The following is an 18,564-nucleotide window of genomic DNA, read 5'->3' as shown; positions in this document are numbered from 1 at the left end:
TCGTTGCACACCTCATACTTATGACACCCTCAAACCGAAACCAGATGAGAACATGGGGATTGTTTGTTCTGATTTATCTTAAAAGCAGTGATGCTCTGCTTGGAAAAATTTATCATATGGCTCCTTCACGTACAAAACTAAGCTGTGATCGGTCGAGAGCTCCAGATTGTCCTATCTAAGGGAGCACAAGTATGCTTATAGTGTACAATACCTGTAGCAAAGTCTGGGGGAGTCTGACGTGCATACATTGTCTAAAGCTAAATTTGGTCAACATTGTGCCGCTGCTTAGATGCCGAGAGCTTTACACTGCTTTACTTCAGTCTAATTTTAGGAACGAGTGACATGTGACAAACTCATTAATCTAACAACAGTAGATGGTGCAATGTCCAATGGGACAATGAAATCTAAAAATGCTCAGTCTTTGATAATTGCTGTTCAAGTAAGCATGTGATATCCAACTCTCGTACTTGTAAGTTTTATTGACCAATTACTAAATGCAGGAGTCATGCACACTTCCCGCCGTATTCTCGCTCGGCCCTCTGTTATCCCTAGAGCCTAGTGCGTTTAAAGCCGCCCTCTTTTTGCCATATTCTCGGTCCCACTTCAGGTGTCCCTGGAGCGTATTTTTCTGCTTCAAGGCGCCCTCACTTCCCGACGTTCTCGCTCCGCCCTTCGGTGTCCCTAGAGCGTAATAGCCTTCACTTCGCGCAGTATTCTCGCTCCATTCTCCGGTATTCCGAGAGCCTAGCACGCTTCGAGGCGCCTTCACTTTCCGCCGTATTCACGCTCCGTCCGTCCTCAGGTGTCCCTATAGAAGGGGTAAAGCCTAGTGCACTTCAAGGCACCCTCAATTTCCGCGGTATTCTCGTTCCGCCCTCGAGGATCCCTGGAGGCCAGTTAACTAGCATTGTGGTAGATGAAGCAATTCAACACAGAAGGTCGAACCATTACCGCTGGGCCTTCCTTTGCCGTTCCGCGTCAAAGAATGTTGTGAACAAACTTTGTGATGACGTATCTCACAAGTAGGGCACCCAAATGCCTTTTAAACATTTAAAACATAGTTTATAAAGCCATAGTTCTCTTTCCGGTGTGCATGACACCAATGACACTGCGGATATTTGGTCACGTGACTCACGCTGCTTGCTCCGTCTGGTGAGTGCGTTGAAGACAGCATGGCGGCTCTGTGCATGGCTTTTTAAAACTGAACTGTGACGCTAGCTACCGCGAAAATCGATCATTAAGCATGCAGCTGAATGACCTTGTTGCGTGTATCGACCATGGAGGAGAATATTGAAGAATGCATTGACAACGATTCCTGGAAAACCGTGAGTAGCTTTCACAGTAAATTCAAGAGTGTCTGCTCGCGAGTGACCTGCGTTGTGACCGCGCAGCTAGTGTTGTCCCGAAACAGCGCGAAAGACGCTATGTAAAGGCGAACTCAATACTGCCATGCATGATAACATGTAGTTGACGGACCGGAGCACGCTAATGTGTAGGTGAAGTCTGTGTACCCGGCGGTACATGGGACATATCTCATTAGAGCACGAGCACAAGACGAAAGCACACTCATACAAGGACTGTCAGGTTATGGCGTTAATCTATGAGCAGCATCCCAGGGCTGCACCTACGTCTGTGGTGAATTCGAAACAGAGAGGATGTGCGCTAGTCGTTCGTATTGCAGCACGCGATGTAATTTCGAGTTGGTTTCTGTACACTAGAGAGGTGTGCCTTGGTAACCCACGCAGGTCCAGTTGCAGATTGCAGGTGCTGCTGAGGTACACTGACACACGATTGCCACTCTTTGTGCCAGTCGTGTGTTGCTGAAAATAGATGACAAAAAATTTATTTGCTTTCAGGTTTATACGGCTTTCAAGAAAAAAATTGTTGATACCAAGTAAGCTGCTGACATTTTTCAATGTTATTATTGTGGTCAACTATTTATTGAAACATATTTTGCCTGTGCTTTCATTTCCTTTCAGCCACTTGATTGAAAAGTACAGTGCTGTTACCCAAGATATCCTTTTGCATATGTCTTCGTCTGGAACTCATCAGCGCATTGCATAAATGCTTACATGAAAACAAAATATAGTCACCATTGTGCTCAGTTTAGTTTCCATCACCCTCTGCTGAGATATCAAAACTGATTTGTTTATCTACTTGATCGGAACCAATCAGATGTGGCGAATGAGCTTGATTGATTAGTCACATAGTATGTACATTTTTTGATAAATTGTGATTGTTGGTAATGTGCTCTTAGAGACCTACTGCTCAGGCTCGCTGTATTTGCAGTAGTAAAACTTTTAAGCTTACCCATTATCGCAGTAACCAGGCAAGAAATTCAGGTCCATAGTCCGCAGTGCACTGGGAGAATACTACAATCGTCACATATCTTGATTGCACTCTAGAAGCATTTAAGGGGATCAAACTCTGCACAAAGTATATACTCACAGAGTATACTCAACTTTTTTTTTTTTTCTAAAGTTCTATTAGGTTTACCCTGCTGTTATTCCTGTGCAGGAACAAGAATTAAAATAATCAAGATGCTGCTTTGTGCATTTAAATTTTTGAGGAGCGTGATATGCCACTAGCAGACGCATGTGATATATTACCACAGTTGTTAACTTCATTCAATCGAGATACTTACATGTGTAAGTGTCAACCTGTATTACCATGCGTATTGAAAAATAGAACCTGATCCTGACACACAAGAAAATGGACATTTTTTTTGCCTGGAAGAAGTTGTTCAAAAGTGTGGAGTTTGGTTTTGGTTGTATTTTTTGCGTCGTTTCTTCCGGACCATACACTTTATATTAGGCTGTGTCCGGACACCTCTATGTAGAGCAGAGAGGTTTGAGCATTGTAAATTTGTGACAAGCAAGGGGAGGTGGTACGAGTTTATTATTTGCTCACTTATCTATACATAGATGTGCTTGTGAAATCTATCCTTAACACAGTCTTACAAAACACTGTTCTCTGCAAGAAAGTGAATGATGTCACCACACTGTCACAGTCCTTGAAATTGGACTGTGAGAAATATGAGAAAGATCTTCAGAACGCACTCCAGGATCAAGAACCATTGAAACAGGTGAGTACAACTTGGTAAACAAAGAAAAACCCGAGACAGGGAGCAGAAGGACCAAAACACGACACGTTCTCAGACACAGCAAACCTTTTAACGGCACACAAACCTAGGTTCCCAATGACATTCTGATGGGTGATGAAGAGGAAGTTTTTACTGTTGATACAACTTGGTCTTGTGGAAATAATGCCTGAAACATTGGGGAATGCGTTCACTGCCATGTTAGTCATGTAGTGAGCCAGTTCGTTGCATCATAACCCTTGTATTGTTGTGAACGTACTTCTAAATATTAAGTACACCCTGGCAGTCACAATTTCATAGGGCGTCTGGGTATTAATCTTTATATCTGCAGTAGCCTACTTTTCACTTTCCAGCTTTGCGCATCTTTGAGGGATCAGTTACAGAGTCATGAGCAACAGAAAGCAGCTTTGGAAAACACTCTAGAAAGTTACAAGGTACGTATAATTGAAGTCAAAGTAAAAAACCTGACATAGGCACAGGCTACTGTTCCTCGTTCTTGGAATATAATCCGAGTTCTGCGTTTTCGGCATCTATGATGGTGCGCCGAGTTCCGCCTGTGTCTTTTGGTCTTCCTTTTTATTATTTTGCATTGTGACATCTAATTCATGCATCCACTGAATGTTGAAAGTTTGAACTCTGAAACAGACAACGCCAACTATATTACGTGACAGGAAACCTGTTTCTTACTTTTGTTGTACTCGAATGTTGAGTGCAGCATAGTCTAAAATTAGCACTCGGCAAATCTTGTGGGAAATGCAGTTGTACTCCCCCAAGTTCTAACTAGAAATAGCAGAGTGCAAGCAACAACAACACTTTATTTTGATGATGATAAGTGGTGCATTTCATTGCAATAGGCACTGCTCTGTCCCTGTATACTCTAGAAGGGTATACTGAAAGACATATACAGACAGCTGTCTGTTGTAACATGTGGCTACAACCAGCGGCATCACTAGGGGGGGGGGGGGGGGGGGGTGATCCACACCGGGTGACGCACCACACCAGTACCACCCGCTTCCTCTCTTTCCCTGTGGTGCAATGAGGAGCCCTCTGTGAGCACGTGATTTTTTTTTCTTCCTGCGGTATGATATTGTTATGTATTACATACCATCTGGTATGGAAAGGAATCCGTTATTCGGAGGGGGGGGGTGACGCAAAGAGCTCCCACTGGCAAAAACAATGGAAATGAGCGCACAACTTCTTTGATCGTACATAACCAGTACAAACGAAGTTTAAACTGGTTTGAGCCAAAAATGCAGAACCCTGAAGGCTGAATGTAATCTGCAAAAGGCTGTTCCACAGCATTTCGGAGTGTCCCTGTGCACTACAAACTTTCCTTTAGTGCGTGTTTGAGTAGAGAACCATGTGAAGGGCAGGGCCTTAGGGGATACGTATTAAATGTCGTGTGTTGTGTGTTACGAAGGCATCTGTGCGGCAATATGAAGACCTGCTGAAGCAGAAGCAGCAAGAAGTGCAAAGTGTACGAGAAACTCTCTCCGGTAAAAGGTATGTGTGTCAGGGCAATCTACGTGCTGTTCATTACAACGCATGTGCAGTTCCTAATTGAGGGGTAACCTAACAATCTGCTGACCAAAAGGTATTGGAAAGAGCTATTGCTTTTCATACACTTGAGCGTTGTTTGCAATACATTCATGGGGGATCTGCTGCTGAGCAACCTTCTTTCCAGGAACTCTTGAGTAATAGAACAACAGTTCCGAGCTCATGCAAAATCCAGTTGAACTATTATCCCTATCGTAAATATGTCAACAAAGGCAGTGTTGCATGCCTTCTATCTAGCTAAGGCACAAGTTGTCTCAGTCAGTGGCGTAGCCAGACCGCCAAGGTAGGGGGGGCTCGATACGAAAATTCCCCCCCCCCCCCGCTGATCCCGGGTGCGACAACACACAATATACTTGTGCACACCGCAAAATGCGGTAATTGATTTGGGCGGTCACAATACGATTACGCAGTGATGTCCAATGAGGGGGTGTCACGAGATCGGAAGGATTTTGAAAAGCTCATACTCTGAAAACCATTCAAGAGTGCCGATTAGATAGACGCCATGAACTGTAAGAACTTTAGCGATCGTCATACTGTATCCCCCCCCCCCCCCCCCCATATATTATTTTCTCGGATTTGCGTGATTTGCGTGGGTCCGTCGTGGCAGGTAGGGGGGGCTTGAGCCCCCCCTAGCCCCCCCGTGGCTACGCCACTGGTCTCAGTTAATGCGAACCAAGGTATTGTATAATGGTGTCTTCTTATCTGTCTGTACAACAGTGAAAAGCTGTGGGTCTATGTTTTTTTTTCTGACGTACATATAAAAAGGGCTTCTTTCCTTTTTTTTTGTTATGCTTTGACATGTCTGCTTTTTGTGTTGTAGCATTGTATTCATGGGCCATAGGGAACACAATGTCATTTGTCTGTTGTGAAGGACACAGCTGCCTCAACGTGCTGGTGTCACTGGCTCGACGGAGAGTTTCCGGCATTGGTGTAATGATTGTTGCCTGTTGCTTTTCAGGGGGAAAGGTGAAGCCAAGGAGAAAGGTATGTGCAGCATCCATAACTGTACCAAAGAATTTTCGTAACCCCCTATGGAAGCATCCTGCGGGCAATACAGAGCTTCTGGTGTCGGGGGTCTAATCGAGAATGACTGAGGGGCAGTTCTTGCTCCCATAATACATATTGTTACTGATTGTGCTTTGTAACTGGCCACAGTTGGAAGCGTCTGAGATAAATTTGTCTCCCTCTTATCTCACTAGATACACTCAGTTCTTTTATAATAAGAAGAATTGTTGCGTTGTGCTCAAAGAAGCTTGCAGCTGGGATGTACTGCAAAATAACTAGAGCCTGAAGTTTTCGGGAAATATTTTTTTCTAAATTCGGGGGGTGAAAATCGGGTAAATAAGCATGTGCACTAAATTAATGCGAATTCGGGTGAAAAACCTCCCGGTATGCTAAATTCGGGGAGGAATCGCGCTCAGTTGCTCAGACTAACTGTAATGGTTTGGTACAAACGGTGATGTAACTGCATTTGCTGCCAAACAAGCAAGGTAATGCATTCCTAGAGACATCCCAGTGAGGAAATTTGCCGGGTAAAAATTGGGTTTCACCCTCAAGGGGTGAACCTTCAATTCGGGGTGCAAATTCGGGGAAGAATTGGGTAAAACCCTAAAACTTCAAGCTCTAAAAATAACTCAGTGTCTGTCATACGTATAGTGTGTCTCATTTTGTACTAGGTTTTTTTTTAAATAGGGCAGTACGCTTACGCATGGAGGTGTGGTGGGGATCTGCGAACACACAGATTTTGTTAAGAATTGCAAGCTCACATTTGTGCTGGTTTTAGTGAATTTAGCCCTTTTCCTAGTTATAACGTATTAATGTTTGCATTAAACTAATTTACTTTCGCTGTTTGGCATTTGAAAGGTTGCCCAGTGAATAAATTTCCTCTCACGTATAACTCCTACGGCAATCCTAGGGCAGTTTAAACTGTTCTACTGTTGGGAAATCTATGAATGAATCCTACAAGAGAAAGCTCGCCTGCAGATAACAAGCGATAGGAGAATACACAACAAGTGTAGGGATGTTGCTTTGCCAAAGTTTGAGCATGACAGCTGTTAAAATAATAACAACAGTAAAACAAATTATGTCAGAAGCAAAATGCCAGTTAGAGGGGCAGGATTATACGGATAAATCTTTGGTCGGTCCGTTTTTCGGAATAAGTTGCCGCATGAAAATTAAACGTGCACATAAGCAGTGATGGCCACTAACTACTTCTACAGTAGTTTAACTATAACTACTGACTACTTTGAGATGGAGTAGCTTAACTAGTAGTTCAACTACTTTTCAGGGGAGGTAGTTAAAACTACTTCTTTAACTATTGCAATGTAGTTTAACTCAATCTATAACTACTTAACGTTGGACATCAACAGCAGTCCCATTCTATAGCGTTCTTAGACTCCTAAATATGAATCACGAGCAGCGATAAAAGTGAAGATTTAGTACACATGCACAGCACAATTGTACTGCACCTCCGTTCTCATCAAACGAGTAGCTCAAGGTAAAAGTCGGAAGTACAATCGTGCCGTGAAGCTTGCGGCAAAATCGGAAGTAGTTCGCGCCTGCAGTAACCTAACTAACATAGTGAACTACTCCAAATAGTAGTTTAACTAGTAGTTGCACACTACATTTCTGCAAGTAGTTGATAACTACTTTTTAACTACAATCAGGTAGTTTAACTACATGTAGTTAACTACTGGCCATCACTGCACATAAGTCGCTGCGCCTTCTGAAATGCAAATACTTCGATACCCGAGTAAGAAGATCGATCCACCTCACTTATCATATTCCCACTCATCATCTCGCTCATCTACAGTCTTGACTCGCTGGTACCTCCTCCTGCGTGTTTCATGCAGGGCTAGGCACAACAAAAGAAGCAAAAGCACAAGTCCCCCTAAGACAGCCATGTGCGTCGTATACACAGGGACGTCATACACGACGAGCGTAACAGTGACGCCAACACTGTTGCAGCACGACGTGGGAACGTCCGGTACGCACGTGTAGTTGGCTCCGCTGATGTCACTCACTGCCTGGCCACTGAGCACGCTGGCACGTCCCCTCTGTCCGTCATGTTTCTCCTGGAGCGGCCCCAGCGTCCCATTCGGCCCCTGCCAGCGAAGTATGAACCACCTGCCCGTCTGATTGAAATCCGACGTCTGCATGCACGTGAACCTCACCGGATCCCCGCCAGCCACTTTGGCAAACGACGGCTCGGCAGTTATGTTTGCTCGCAGAATGTCCCGGCAAAGAGACGGCGTGCAACCTGTGAACGGCGGTACCCTGGTGTCGGGCTTTTCCGATGAACTCGGAGGGGCTTGAGTGCGTTTGTCGTCGTCTTCCATTCCTGAACCTTCAATGTCCATCTCGGTAGTGGAGCTGGAGCTGTCGCGTGCAGAGGTAGTCGCGTGAATAAGGCCGAGATTAAGTAGGTCTTCATCGACTTCATCGCTGACAGTTCCCTTGGTAGGTAACATGTCACCCTCACTGTTCATCCTCTCCTGCAGTGCTGCACTGGCATTGTGGATGATCTGGACCACTTCTTCGTCAGTTATATAAGGTTGTGGTGGCAGTGGTGTACTTGGTAGCTTCATATCCAGAAGACCTGCATCTTCCATCACCTTGCTTACAGCTTGTTGTTCGCTTACTGCCTTGTTACTAGGTTCCTCTGTCTTGACTTCTTCACTGATAGTTCCCTCAGTAGGTAACATGTCGCCCTCACTGTTCTTTGTTTCCTGTGGTGCACCACTGGCATTGTGGATGCTCTGGACCACTTCTTCATCAGTTACATCAGGTTGTGGTGGTGGTAGTGGTGTACTTGATAGTTTCTTATCCAAAAGTCCTGCATCTTCTGTCACTTCGCTTGCTGCTTGTTGTTCACTTACTGTCTTGTCACTAGGTTTTTCTGTCGTGTCTGGAACATTAGAACTCTTTGGTCCCTTGGTGTATGGTGCCTCTTTCAGCCCGTCCGGAATGTGGATATCACTTGTGACCTCGGAAAAGGGTGATGCACTTGGCTCACTTGCAATATTTTCCACTGGAGACGCTCTCGCGGATGTCAGCACGATCAGTGCCACAACTGCTATTGGAACCAGCACCGGTGGCATGATGGTTTCCTGAGGGCCAACTTTACAGGAGATTGCACATAAAACCAAGTTCAGGACGACCAAGCATGCACCCAGCTCCTGCACACAGTTGGATAAACAGGAAAAGACATCTCCGCACAGGCGTATACGATTTGGTTTATGACTGTTCGCAGGATGTAGCACTTTCCTGAGTCACTTAGGAGAATAGCTACTCGCTTGTGTCAGCCGCCGTACGAGATTGCGCAGAGCTTACGACATGCCTTCCAGCCGCGCCTATAATGTAGTAGCCTCGATAAGCCGGGTGATAATGCTAAGAGCATTATTATCACGAAGCGCGCAATAGCAGGAGTTCTCGTTGGCATCGTGCCAGGTGGCAAAGTTAATGTTGTGAAGTTAGCAGCAGAAATTGTCATGTGATGGAAGTTGATAGCGCTGACACGCACATAGATTAGATGCTAGCAGAGCTAACCATGCAAAGCGAAATTTTATTATCTGTATTCGTTGCTGGTTTCAGTCGTTACTTTTCGATGTCGTCCGTAACGTAGCGCCAAGGCTGTGGCTAAGCGCCATAGCTACGGCCACCGAAAGCACAATCATGATTGGCGGACCCTTGACCACGTGACGACGATTCAGGATCAGGATCGCCTTATCCCTTTTGAATCAGGGCAGAGCTCGTGCAAGAGCTTCACAGGCTCTCGATTAAGCTATTATAATCTAGGTGGCGCTGACTGGCGTCGATCAAAGGCAGACGCGCTCGTGACGCTCGGCGCGTCAACGCATGTGCTTGCGAGAGCGTGCGCGCGCGCGTGGGTGAGGGACATCATTGCGCAAGGGGTACACGTGGCCTGTCCACGTCAGCGAAAAGGAGGGCGCGCAAATTCACATCGAGCGCGAGCTCTCACGACTCATAACTATAAACGCAATCCGCAAGGAGGACGCTAGGCACAATGGAGGAAAAAAGAATAATTTGCAAATCTTGCTGTATTGTACCTCCCTCACAGTAAGCCAGTTTCTGAATCTTTTGGATTCGTCATTGGCCTTGGCAGTGTCATCTGAAGGAGAATACTTCATGAATAAGTAATGTTTATAATGTAATGTGCTATATGTAATATAATGTGCTTTGTTCTAAATATGAAGGCAAGGAAATGTTTATTAAGAAAAAAAAACAGAAAAGATAACCAACAGTGCTTAATGATGAAAGAAGGAAGTCTTTGAAAGAATACACAATGTAATGATACAACACTATACGCAATATAATGATGAAAGAAGGAAGGAGGCTTTGTATGTATTTATCCCTTCTATGTGTTCCAGCCTCAGAACATCAATTGCCACCAACCGTGTTTGCTTCTTACCTATCAGTACTATTACTTTGTTTAAAACAGGGGGTATTGCATAATTGTGAAGATTCCATGTCTTTACATCATTGCTATCGACGTATCATTACAGTGTGTAGGGTTTTCTTCACCAGCCTAAGCCTACTGATAAAATATAGCGGCAGTTCCTTTCCATTTCAGTTTTGAGTCTCGAAAAGAAGCTTCAGAAAGAGACTAAGGAACTTCGGCAACTGCACCGGAGGTGCTTGAGAGCTCACGTGAGTGTTTTGTTGTGTGTCGGTGTTACTTAGGGCATGGAAAGGATGTGCAATTACTAGTCTTTCATTATAAACAGTTCACAATGGGGGTATATGTTAGCCTTGTTCAGTTTAAAACTTGCTTGCTGTACAGGGTGTCTACCAACCCTGAAAACCTGTCAGCTGTCAGGGAACTTTGATGGGGTTGGGAAAAGTCAGGGGGAAAAGCAGCTGAAGTAAAGGAAGATCGCAGACAAGTGCTGTGATGATGCGCAGCGAATCACAAGTGCAGATCGGTGGCTGAGCGGCCATGCCACGGCAACGTTGCTACACGTAGCAGTTCGCCGGTACGGCAAGCTCAGGGGCAGAAAAGTAGGGCAGCTTCAATAATATTCAATAAATGATCTGTTCTATGAGGAATCCATGTCAAAACGTAGCAGCAGTCTGCAATTTGGTAGACTGCAAATGGCTGCAGTTTGGTAGACACCCTGTAAATCAGTGATTTATCCCGACCCCCACTACACCCCCCTAACACCCCCTCCAAATGTTCAGTAACACCCCCCTAACTTTTTCACCTGTGTAGCCCCTCCAGGGGTTGCCCATGTGATATGAGCTCTAGACATATTTACGCTGTAATGACATAACTATAATAGTGAACCCCCTCCAATTTTTTCCCACACCCCTCCATGCTTGGGATTCTGGATAAACCACTGCCCTGTATTACTTGAGAGCCTGAAACACATGCAAACAAAATATCTCACCATGCAGCATCATTTTATGATGTTGCCAGCATTTTCCCTGTCATAATTCTGTCGTTAAAAAAAAATTCACTTCGCTTGCAGACCCTTTTCAAAGTATTGGATGAGAAACTCAATAAAAAAGGTATGTATTGTGGAATAACCTTGCTTCCTTGTGTGGATGGGCGTTTGTAGAAAAATATGGAGGCTGTAGATCCACATGCCCCCAAAAAGATCCACATGCTTTCTTGAGCTACTTTGACATAATGTACAAAGAAGAACATGAACAAGCTGAAGTACACCTATTTCAGGTATCCTGACACCGCTGGAAAAGCGGCAGTTTAAGAATGTCGTTTCTATACTGAAACCTCCTCCTACAGACAGCGATGAACAGCCAGGAGAAGACTGTACGTATCGTTTGCATTCATATTACAGTAAAGGCTAGCTTATAGCAGAATGTCGGTCAACAAGGGGAGTCAAGTCCGAAATGAAATGTAGAGCAGTCAAAAAACCAACACTGAAGCTTCCTAAGTTTTACACATATAAGCTTTCGTGTGGGTGACCACACTACATCAGGTACAGGTTAAGAAGTATATCCACGTATATAGAGAGTTTACAATATGTCCCCTTGGCACAGACCCGAAAAAAAAAAAAAAAGAAAAAAAGTGGGGTACACACTGAAAAAGAATGTGTACAATACAGAAACAACTGCAAAGGAGCCAGTTTTGACCCAATTTGACTATTGAGGGTCAACGCAGCGAGAAAGGAGAAAGGCAGAGTGTCTGATAATGGACACCAAGGCCATGGTGACATACCTTCGCTGAAGGCAGCCTCCAAAAATGTGAGCTAGCTTACCAGAACAGTGCAGCTGGCCACCGATCTGCCCAGGTTGGACAAATACACAGGATCGGGGCTGGCAACATAGGGGTAGTAGTAGAGCCAGCCCACCTGCTCCGATGAGGGGCCCATGGAATTGTGCAAGATCAGCGTCTTGGGAATTCTGTAGTGGGGGTGTGACACCTGTACCAGCTGGCTTTTTTAACAGGTACTTTCAGTGGGGTGGGGGTGCTGTAAGATTTTTTATGGGCCAGTGTTACAGGGGACTTCTATTGCTAGCCCCCTGCCTAGGCAGGAAATGAAATAAGAGGCTTTGGTCAAAGCTTTTCTAGCCCCTGATAGCGCGTTGTTTTGTTTGCTGTTTCAGGCCCCAGTTCCGACGAAGATACTGGCAAAATTGATGGCAATGACGATGCGGATTACCTCGAGAAGCTGCTCATGAATGGGAATGGGAACTGTTCCTCGGATTCAGAGGATAACTTCACAGCCGTTCCCGATTGCGCACCCCCTGCCGAGAAAGCAGCAGGTGTGGATGGTGAAGACCAGGCAGGAGGACGCTCCCAAGAGCTGCCTGAAGGAAGCGACAAATCTGGGGAAGCTGTAGATGGCAAAGGGGAAGAGAATGAGGCACAAACGACAGACACCCCAGTTGAGAAGGGGGAAGCTGAAGCCACGAAGGAAGAAGTGGTAAATCCGTGCCCAGAAAACGTGGTAGCCACTGTCTCGGAGGAACAGCAGGCTTGTGCCTCCTCGGGATCAGTCTCAGACTCACCAGTGAAAGAGAGTGGTGGTGCCTTGGACTGTGCTGATAGGGGCGATCAGCCGTGTACGATAGCATGCAGTGTGCCGGACAGCAGCAATAACGAGCAGCCTGCTCAAGATGATAGGGAATCTCACCAGCTGAAGACACACGCGTTAGACGGAGCGTCTGCGAACTGTGACGTGAACGAAGAGGTGCCCATGGATACTGCTGACAAGCAGCCTAGCAGCTCTGCTCCTCTACAAACAGAAAAAGAGCTAGCATGTACGTCCACGGGACTTACAGAACCACTGCAGCTGGGTGCTGTAGCGCCTGTAAAGTCCCAAAGTGACGGTAGCAATGCTGGAAAAAGATGTCCCAAAGAGCAACAACAAGCCCAGATTTCGTCACTCTTCCAGCAACAACAAATTCTGAATGAAGGACGTGACATTGAAATTGTGAGGGCGGAGTTAAAGAAGATCACCTCTGAAATGCACCTTACAGACTTCTGCTCTATACCATTGTCCCCATTACCTCCATCTCCTCCACTGTTTGATATTGAGCCCAATGTCATGGAGGTTGAAGACACACACAGAAGTGTGTCCGGTGATAGTTCCTCAATTTTTGGCAATAAATATCGGGACTCCCTACCGTCAGGTGCACCTCCTATCTCTAAATCATCATCATCTCCGCGCAAAACAACTGGCCTGTCTCGCAAAGAAAAATGCAAGAATAAAAGTAAGAGCTTGCCCTTTTCAAATATGATTGATAGCACGGGTAGTGATGCTGTTTTTGGTAGAAGACCTTTCCACCACCAGCAGTCTGAAGGCTTTGAGCCACACATTGAAGGTGTAGAATTACAGAGCGATGAACAACCTGTGAGGATCCCAACTCCGTTGTGGAGTCACCCCGTAGAGAGTAGGAAGATACAGACGAAGTTCTGGCACGACCCTGTAGACGGAACGCTGAACGTCAGGGCAAGGCTACCGAAAGACTCTGTTACCAAGAGCCATCTTGTCCCCACAATCACGGTGGAACTTGACCCTGTGGATTACGACTTTCACTTGGCGTACAAGGAAGTTCCCATTTCTCACCAAGAAATTGAGCGTGCAAGATCACACCAACCGCTGTACATCACACCAACCGACACAGATCAGGAAGAATTCCGCTTACCTACAGGGCCGACTAGACGTGTGCCAAGTGCCTTACAGACGCATTCTCCCGCGCAGACCCTGGCTAGAAACTCTCTTCCCCCCGTGAGGTCTCAGCCTACGGACGTGCAGCCCAAGAGCATCTTGGGACACAAGCAGAAGCCACCTGCCAGGATTCCACCCGTGTCGTTTGTGTGTTCAAGATCACCAAGGCGCTCCGAAGCATCGCAGGACGACATGGCAAGAGACTGTCCCCAGGGGGCGCCCGGTCCAGTTTCCGGCGCTCCGTTCCAGACACGACCGCTGTCACCGCTCCCACCAACGCCTCTGAAACAACTCTTGTTGTTGCCAGATGGGGAAACCCCGAAGGAGCAGCCGCAACCGACTCTTCTTCCGGCCCTTAAGAGGGGCAGGCAAAGAAAGCTGGCAACAATTGGTCAGCTGCCCTGTATTCCGGACGACGACATAGCCGAACAACAAAATGGAGGCATTGAAAAGCGAAGGGTCTCCTTTGGGTTTCACATTGATGGTAACTCCGCCAAGTTCAACAGGACTCGATCGGAAGCGAATGATTCGATCCTGCCATCCGATGATGAGAGGCAACCTGAAAGTCAAGAGCAGGAGCTGCCGGTGAGCAAGAAGCAAAGGATAAGTCTGTTCTCCACAAAAGTCTCCACGGAGAAAGCACAGAAGAAGCCATTGTTCGTTAGAGCAGGGCACCTTGCAGACGACAGCACAGCTCATGGCCATGCAGTCTTTGAAGAGGAAGATACAGGCCCTGCTGTACCTTCATCAGAGCATGGCGACACAGGTGCTGCAAAATCTTCCATCTCCATGTCACCGCGCAAAGCGAGACGTACTCAACGCAACACTGAGGACTCTTTCGACCAAAGTGAAGCGTACGTTTCTCCCGACAAAAATGTTTCGAGCGACAAGGTCACGCCTCCTGCAAAGAAACGATGCATCAGTCACGTTCTGCCAGAGACCTTGAAGTCGCCGGACGTCCTCTCACCTGTTTCAGGAAGCGGTTCCGAGTTTCCTCACGGTGCACCTCGAAGCAAGGAAGCCCAGGTACAAGAAGGCAAGAAGCCAGCCCGAGAACGTGTTCCTGCTCCGCCTTACTCCATCTTCGTCACAACGCCGAAGCACAATTTCTTGATGACGCGTGCTAGGGGCAACCTTGTTTGCAACAGCACTGTGAAGGGTGCCCTGGACAAACTTGCTTGGCTTGCCATCACCCCTCACGTAACTCCGGAGGCTGTCCAGAGTGTAGCCCACAGCCTTCGATCCCTGTCGGACGTGATCGCCATCACCATTCTCTCCTACCTTGGCAACACCACGGCAAACCCTTTTCTCGGCTACGTGCGGAAAGAAGTGAAGCCACCGTTGATGACGCCGACCGAGGCTCTGATGTTGCAGTGCCTCGAATGCGTGGAGGAGAAGCGGAAGATCACGGAAGGCATGTTCAACCTCCTCCTCACTGCACTGCGGGCGCGCCTGTTCTCGAGCCGTCGTCCGAGGACGTTGCTGGGAATGACGGCGTATTGCCGGATGATAGCCGGTGTCTGCAAGAGGATGGGAGACATTGCTCTGCTGCGAGTCGTCCTCTGGGACATACTGAGGCTGTTCTGCGGGAATGCACCCTTCCTGGTGGCTGCTGTAGTTGGCGTCTGGCCAGAGGTGTTGAGTTCCTATAGCAGAGATGGCTCTTCAGGTGAGCAAGTGTGGAAACGTAGAGCCTCGTGAATACGTGCGGGCACAGGAAAGCGTTGAGCACTGCGCATTTCGCGCAGATGCCTGCCATCTAATGCTCATCTGTAACGTGAAAAGCTCTTTCTAAGAAAAAATGTTTTACCCAAAAGTTGCTTTTCCACCTGGTATCACCAGGTTTACCGTTTTACTACCCTTGGAATAAACGTCTATTTCTGTCCTCCCCTCTCATTTTTGAGCAACATAAAACCCAGAAACATAATATGCGCATATAGATAATTTTATATTATCGATTTCCAGCTTTGTTATCTATGACTCGAAAACCTGTGATGGACGTTAATGTGGAAGAAAGCTTGTATAGTTAGTAGCCATACTGAGTAGAGCACTGCACAGGCTGTAGAACGGCGAATTTCTAGGCGTCTCGGCCCGGCCAAGTTCGGCCGAGTGAAGGGGGCTGTAAGAGTTGACCGTGGCTGGCAAAAAGTGGCATTACTGTAAAAGTCGCTGATTTCGTGCGGAACATATTCTAGCGTTTTGGTGGGGGTCATACTTGCTGCGGGAAGCTAAATTCGCGGAAAATGTGAGCTCATGTTTGTCGGTGACGTCGGTGTATGTATTATGTATTCGCGTCATGTACTGCGCAGGTACTGTAGTTCGCGAATTTTTGGCCTCGCGAAATACTCGAAAAATGTTTAGCGCGGGGGGAAAGAAAACGCTTTTACAGTACACAGATTCGAGCCCATCCTAGAACTGGCAATATCCGGGCCCATGATGTGAAATCCGAGCCCAGCTCAGACCCGCGGTTTTTCGGGTAAGCCCGAGGTCGTGCAGTGCTCTAATACTGTGTGTAGCACATTAGCTATATTGAAATCACTGTATTTGTGGAAGTTCACCCTTATGACAAGCCATCATTTTGGCTGCTGCAGATGCAGCATTGTTGGGTCTTCGGTACATCCTCTTCCATGCCCCGCACACGCTGAATGCAACCTTGAGTGAGCAGACACGGGTCATCTTTCAAGAGCTTGGGAACCTTTACCCTCTTGACACTCACTTAAATGTGACAGATGTTGCCGAAGCCCTCGTAAGTGCAATGGACACGATAACGTCTACAGCATCTGAAGAAAAAGTGGGTAGGTTTCACACGTTCAGCCAGCATCAACAGTGAATATGTGTCATCTGTCCATTCTCCCTGCTGATGCAGGTGATCAAAGTGTTTTAAAATAACCATTCGACTTACTTACCAGATAACTTACTTTTGGCATTGTCTCCGTTCCAGACGAGTTTCTGCTTCACTGCTTGACACTGGAAGAGGTGTGCAGACGTTCAGGTGACTGGCAGTGGGTCGTTAGTGTCGTCTTAAAGAAGCTGTGGCTGCTTGTAGGGAAGCTGATGAAAAACAGCGATGTTGCTGCTAAAGAATACCTGTGCACCGTTGTTACCTTATTTGGTGGGTACTGGTTCTACCTTCCGTCTATCTATTTCTTTCATATCTGTGCAGTTCTAAAAAATGGAAGAGAGTCTCAGTTCTATTGTCGCCTCCTGTCACAGGTGGCATCTGGAGGCGCTTTCCACCGGAGGAGAATCTGTCATCTCTAAACCCATACCTTGACAAAGTGGAGATGCTCCTGCAAGAGAACGAAACAGGTACGGAACATGTGCTTGCATATATGCAATATATTGTGTAATTTTGCTTTGGACCATGCCTTCTGCTGTATCAGTCTCACAAAACACAGATGTTAGCGCATTCACACTCTGTTTATTATGCAATACTAAATAGTTTAATTTTGCTTTGGACCATGCCTTCCGCTGTGTCAATTGAGGTCAGGAACACTTCTGCAAAAACCAGTTTGTTGTTTGGATTTCGAGGGGTTAAGAAGCGAGGGTGCAATACCTAAAAAAACGTTTTGTCTGTTCAGGCGTCATTCATAAGACCACGAATAATCCCTTTGAAGGTTTTTGTTGGCCTCGGAACGATCCGTTCATAAATTGAGGGCAAAAACGCTGGGCAACTCCTAGTTGGTTCCCAGAAATTCCATTCATTATTCGAATATCGAGGTCCATAAAACGAGGGAAAAATGCATGTAAAAAGTTTGGTTCCTTGTGCTAGTGTTCATAAAACGAGGGAATTCATAAATCGAAGGTTCATAAATTGAGGGTTGACTGTATAGTCAATTGTACAATGACTCCCACGGTGATGGCTCCAAATGGTCGTGTACGTCCATGCACGTATGTATATTGTACTGCACGACTCCAATTTTTACCTGTTTCGCAGCAGTCAGCTTCTGCGACGGATATAAATAAATTGGCTTCCCTGTCATCGTTACAGATTTTGCAGTGCAGGAAGCGTTTGTGAAGTCTGTGTTCCTTCTGCCCGCTGTGGAGCGATGGGAGTCGCTTCTCTCTGTCATCCGGGCGTGGCAAGGGAACCACAAAGATGAAGTGCTGAAATTAAAAGGTGTTGAACGCACCCTTGCCAAGAACCGTAACATCAGTAAGAAGATGAAGAAGAAAGCCGACAAAGCAGCAGCTCGACAGAGCTAATAATCGCTGTGTCCGCACACACGACGCCTGTGATAACGCAGCATTATTGACTTCTATATCGCATTGTGTACATAAGATGTATTTTTTTGTGTTGCACAAAATTCATGTGCCGTGTAAGTAGGACAGAGCTTCAAGTTAATACTGTTGTGTGTGTGCGCGTGCTTTTAAGGTGTATTGTGAGACCTCATGTACATAGTGACATCTGCAGCGCTGTTGTGGCCCACATTGTAACATTATTGCTTGCACATTTCATTGTCATTATGTTGATTGTTATCTTGTTTGTTGTAAATATGTTTTAAGATGAAAGAAAGAAAGAAAGGCTTTACACTGTATTTACAGCTGACTCCCCATATCAAGCAAGGAAAGAAATATACTGTTTCACAGCAATAAAGATTGTTATGCCTTACTGAGCATGTATGTAGTTGGTCAGGAAGCAGTGGGCTTAAACATTTAATCACATTCATGAAATCCAGGAAATATCTTGAATTGGAAGATTTATGTTTCTGTTGTGTTCCCTGTAGACCTATGGGGAGTGTCCTGTAA

At 46.2% G+C, this 18,564-nt stretch overlaps 1 protein-coding gene across 1 annotated transcript; it reads left to right on the top strand.

Annotated features, from left to right (window-relative positions):
• Positions 1 to 1,131: 1,131 nt before the first annotated feature.
• On the top strand, positions 1,132 to 18,427 carry LOC135367036 (uncharacterized). Its single transcript, XM_064600099.1, has 15 exons — positions 1,132 to 1,325; positions 1,857 to 1,894; positions 1,980 to 2,015; positions 2,962 to 3,085; positions 3,454 to 3,534; positions 4,521 to 4,603; positions 5,616 to 5,641; positions 10,251 to 10,327; positions 11,149 to 11,188; positions 11,355 to 11,450; positions 12,248 to 15,484; positions 16,407 to 16,610; positions 16,757 to 16,927; positions 17,029 to 17,124; positions 17,807 to 18,427. The coding sequence occupies exons 1-15, from the start codon at positions 1,254 to 1,256 to the stop codon at positions 18,019 to 18,021; spliced, it is 4,596 nt and encodes a 1,531-aa protein (XP_064456169.1). The 5' UTR covers positions 1,132 to 1,253; the 3' UTR covers positions 18,022 to 18,427.
• The last annotated feature ends 137 nt before the right edge of the window (positions 18,428 to 18,564 follow it).

This window comes from Ornithodoros turicata, chromosome 8 (assembly GCF_037126465.1).
Source record: "Ornithodoros turicata isolate Travis chromosome 8, ASM3712646v1, whole genome shotgun sequence".
NCBI lineage: Eukaryota > Metazoa > Arthropoda > Arachnida > Ixodida > Argasidae > Ornithodoros > Ornithodoros turicata.
The sequence above is the reverse complement of the archived record's forward strand: the minus strand, read 5'-3'. Positions and strand labels throughout refer to the sequence as shown.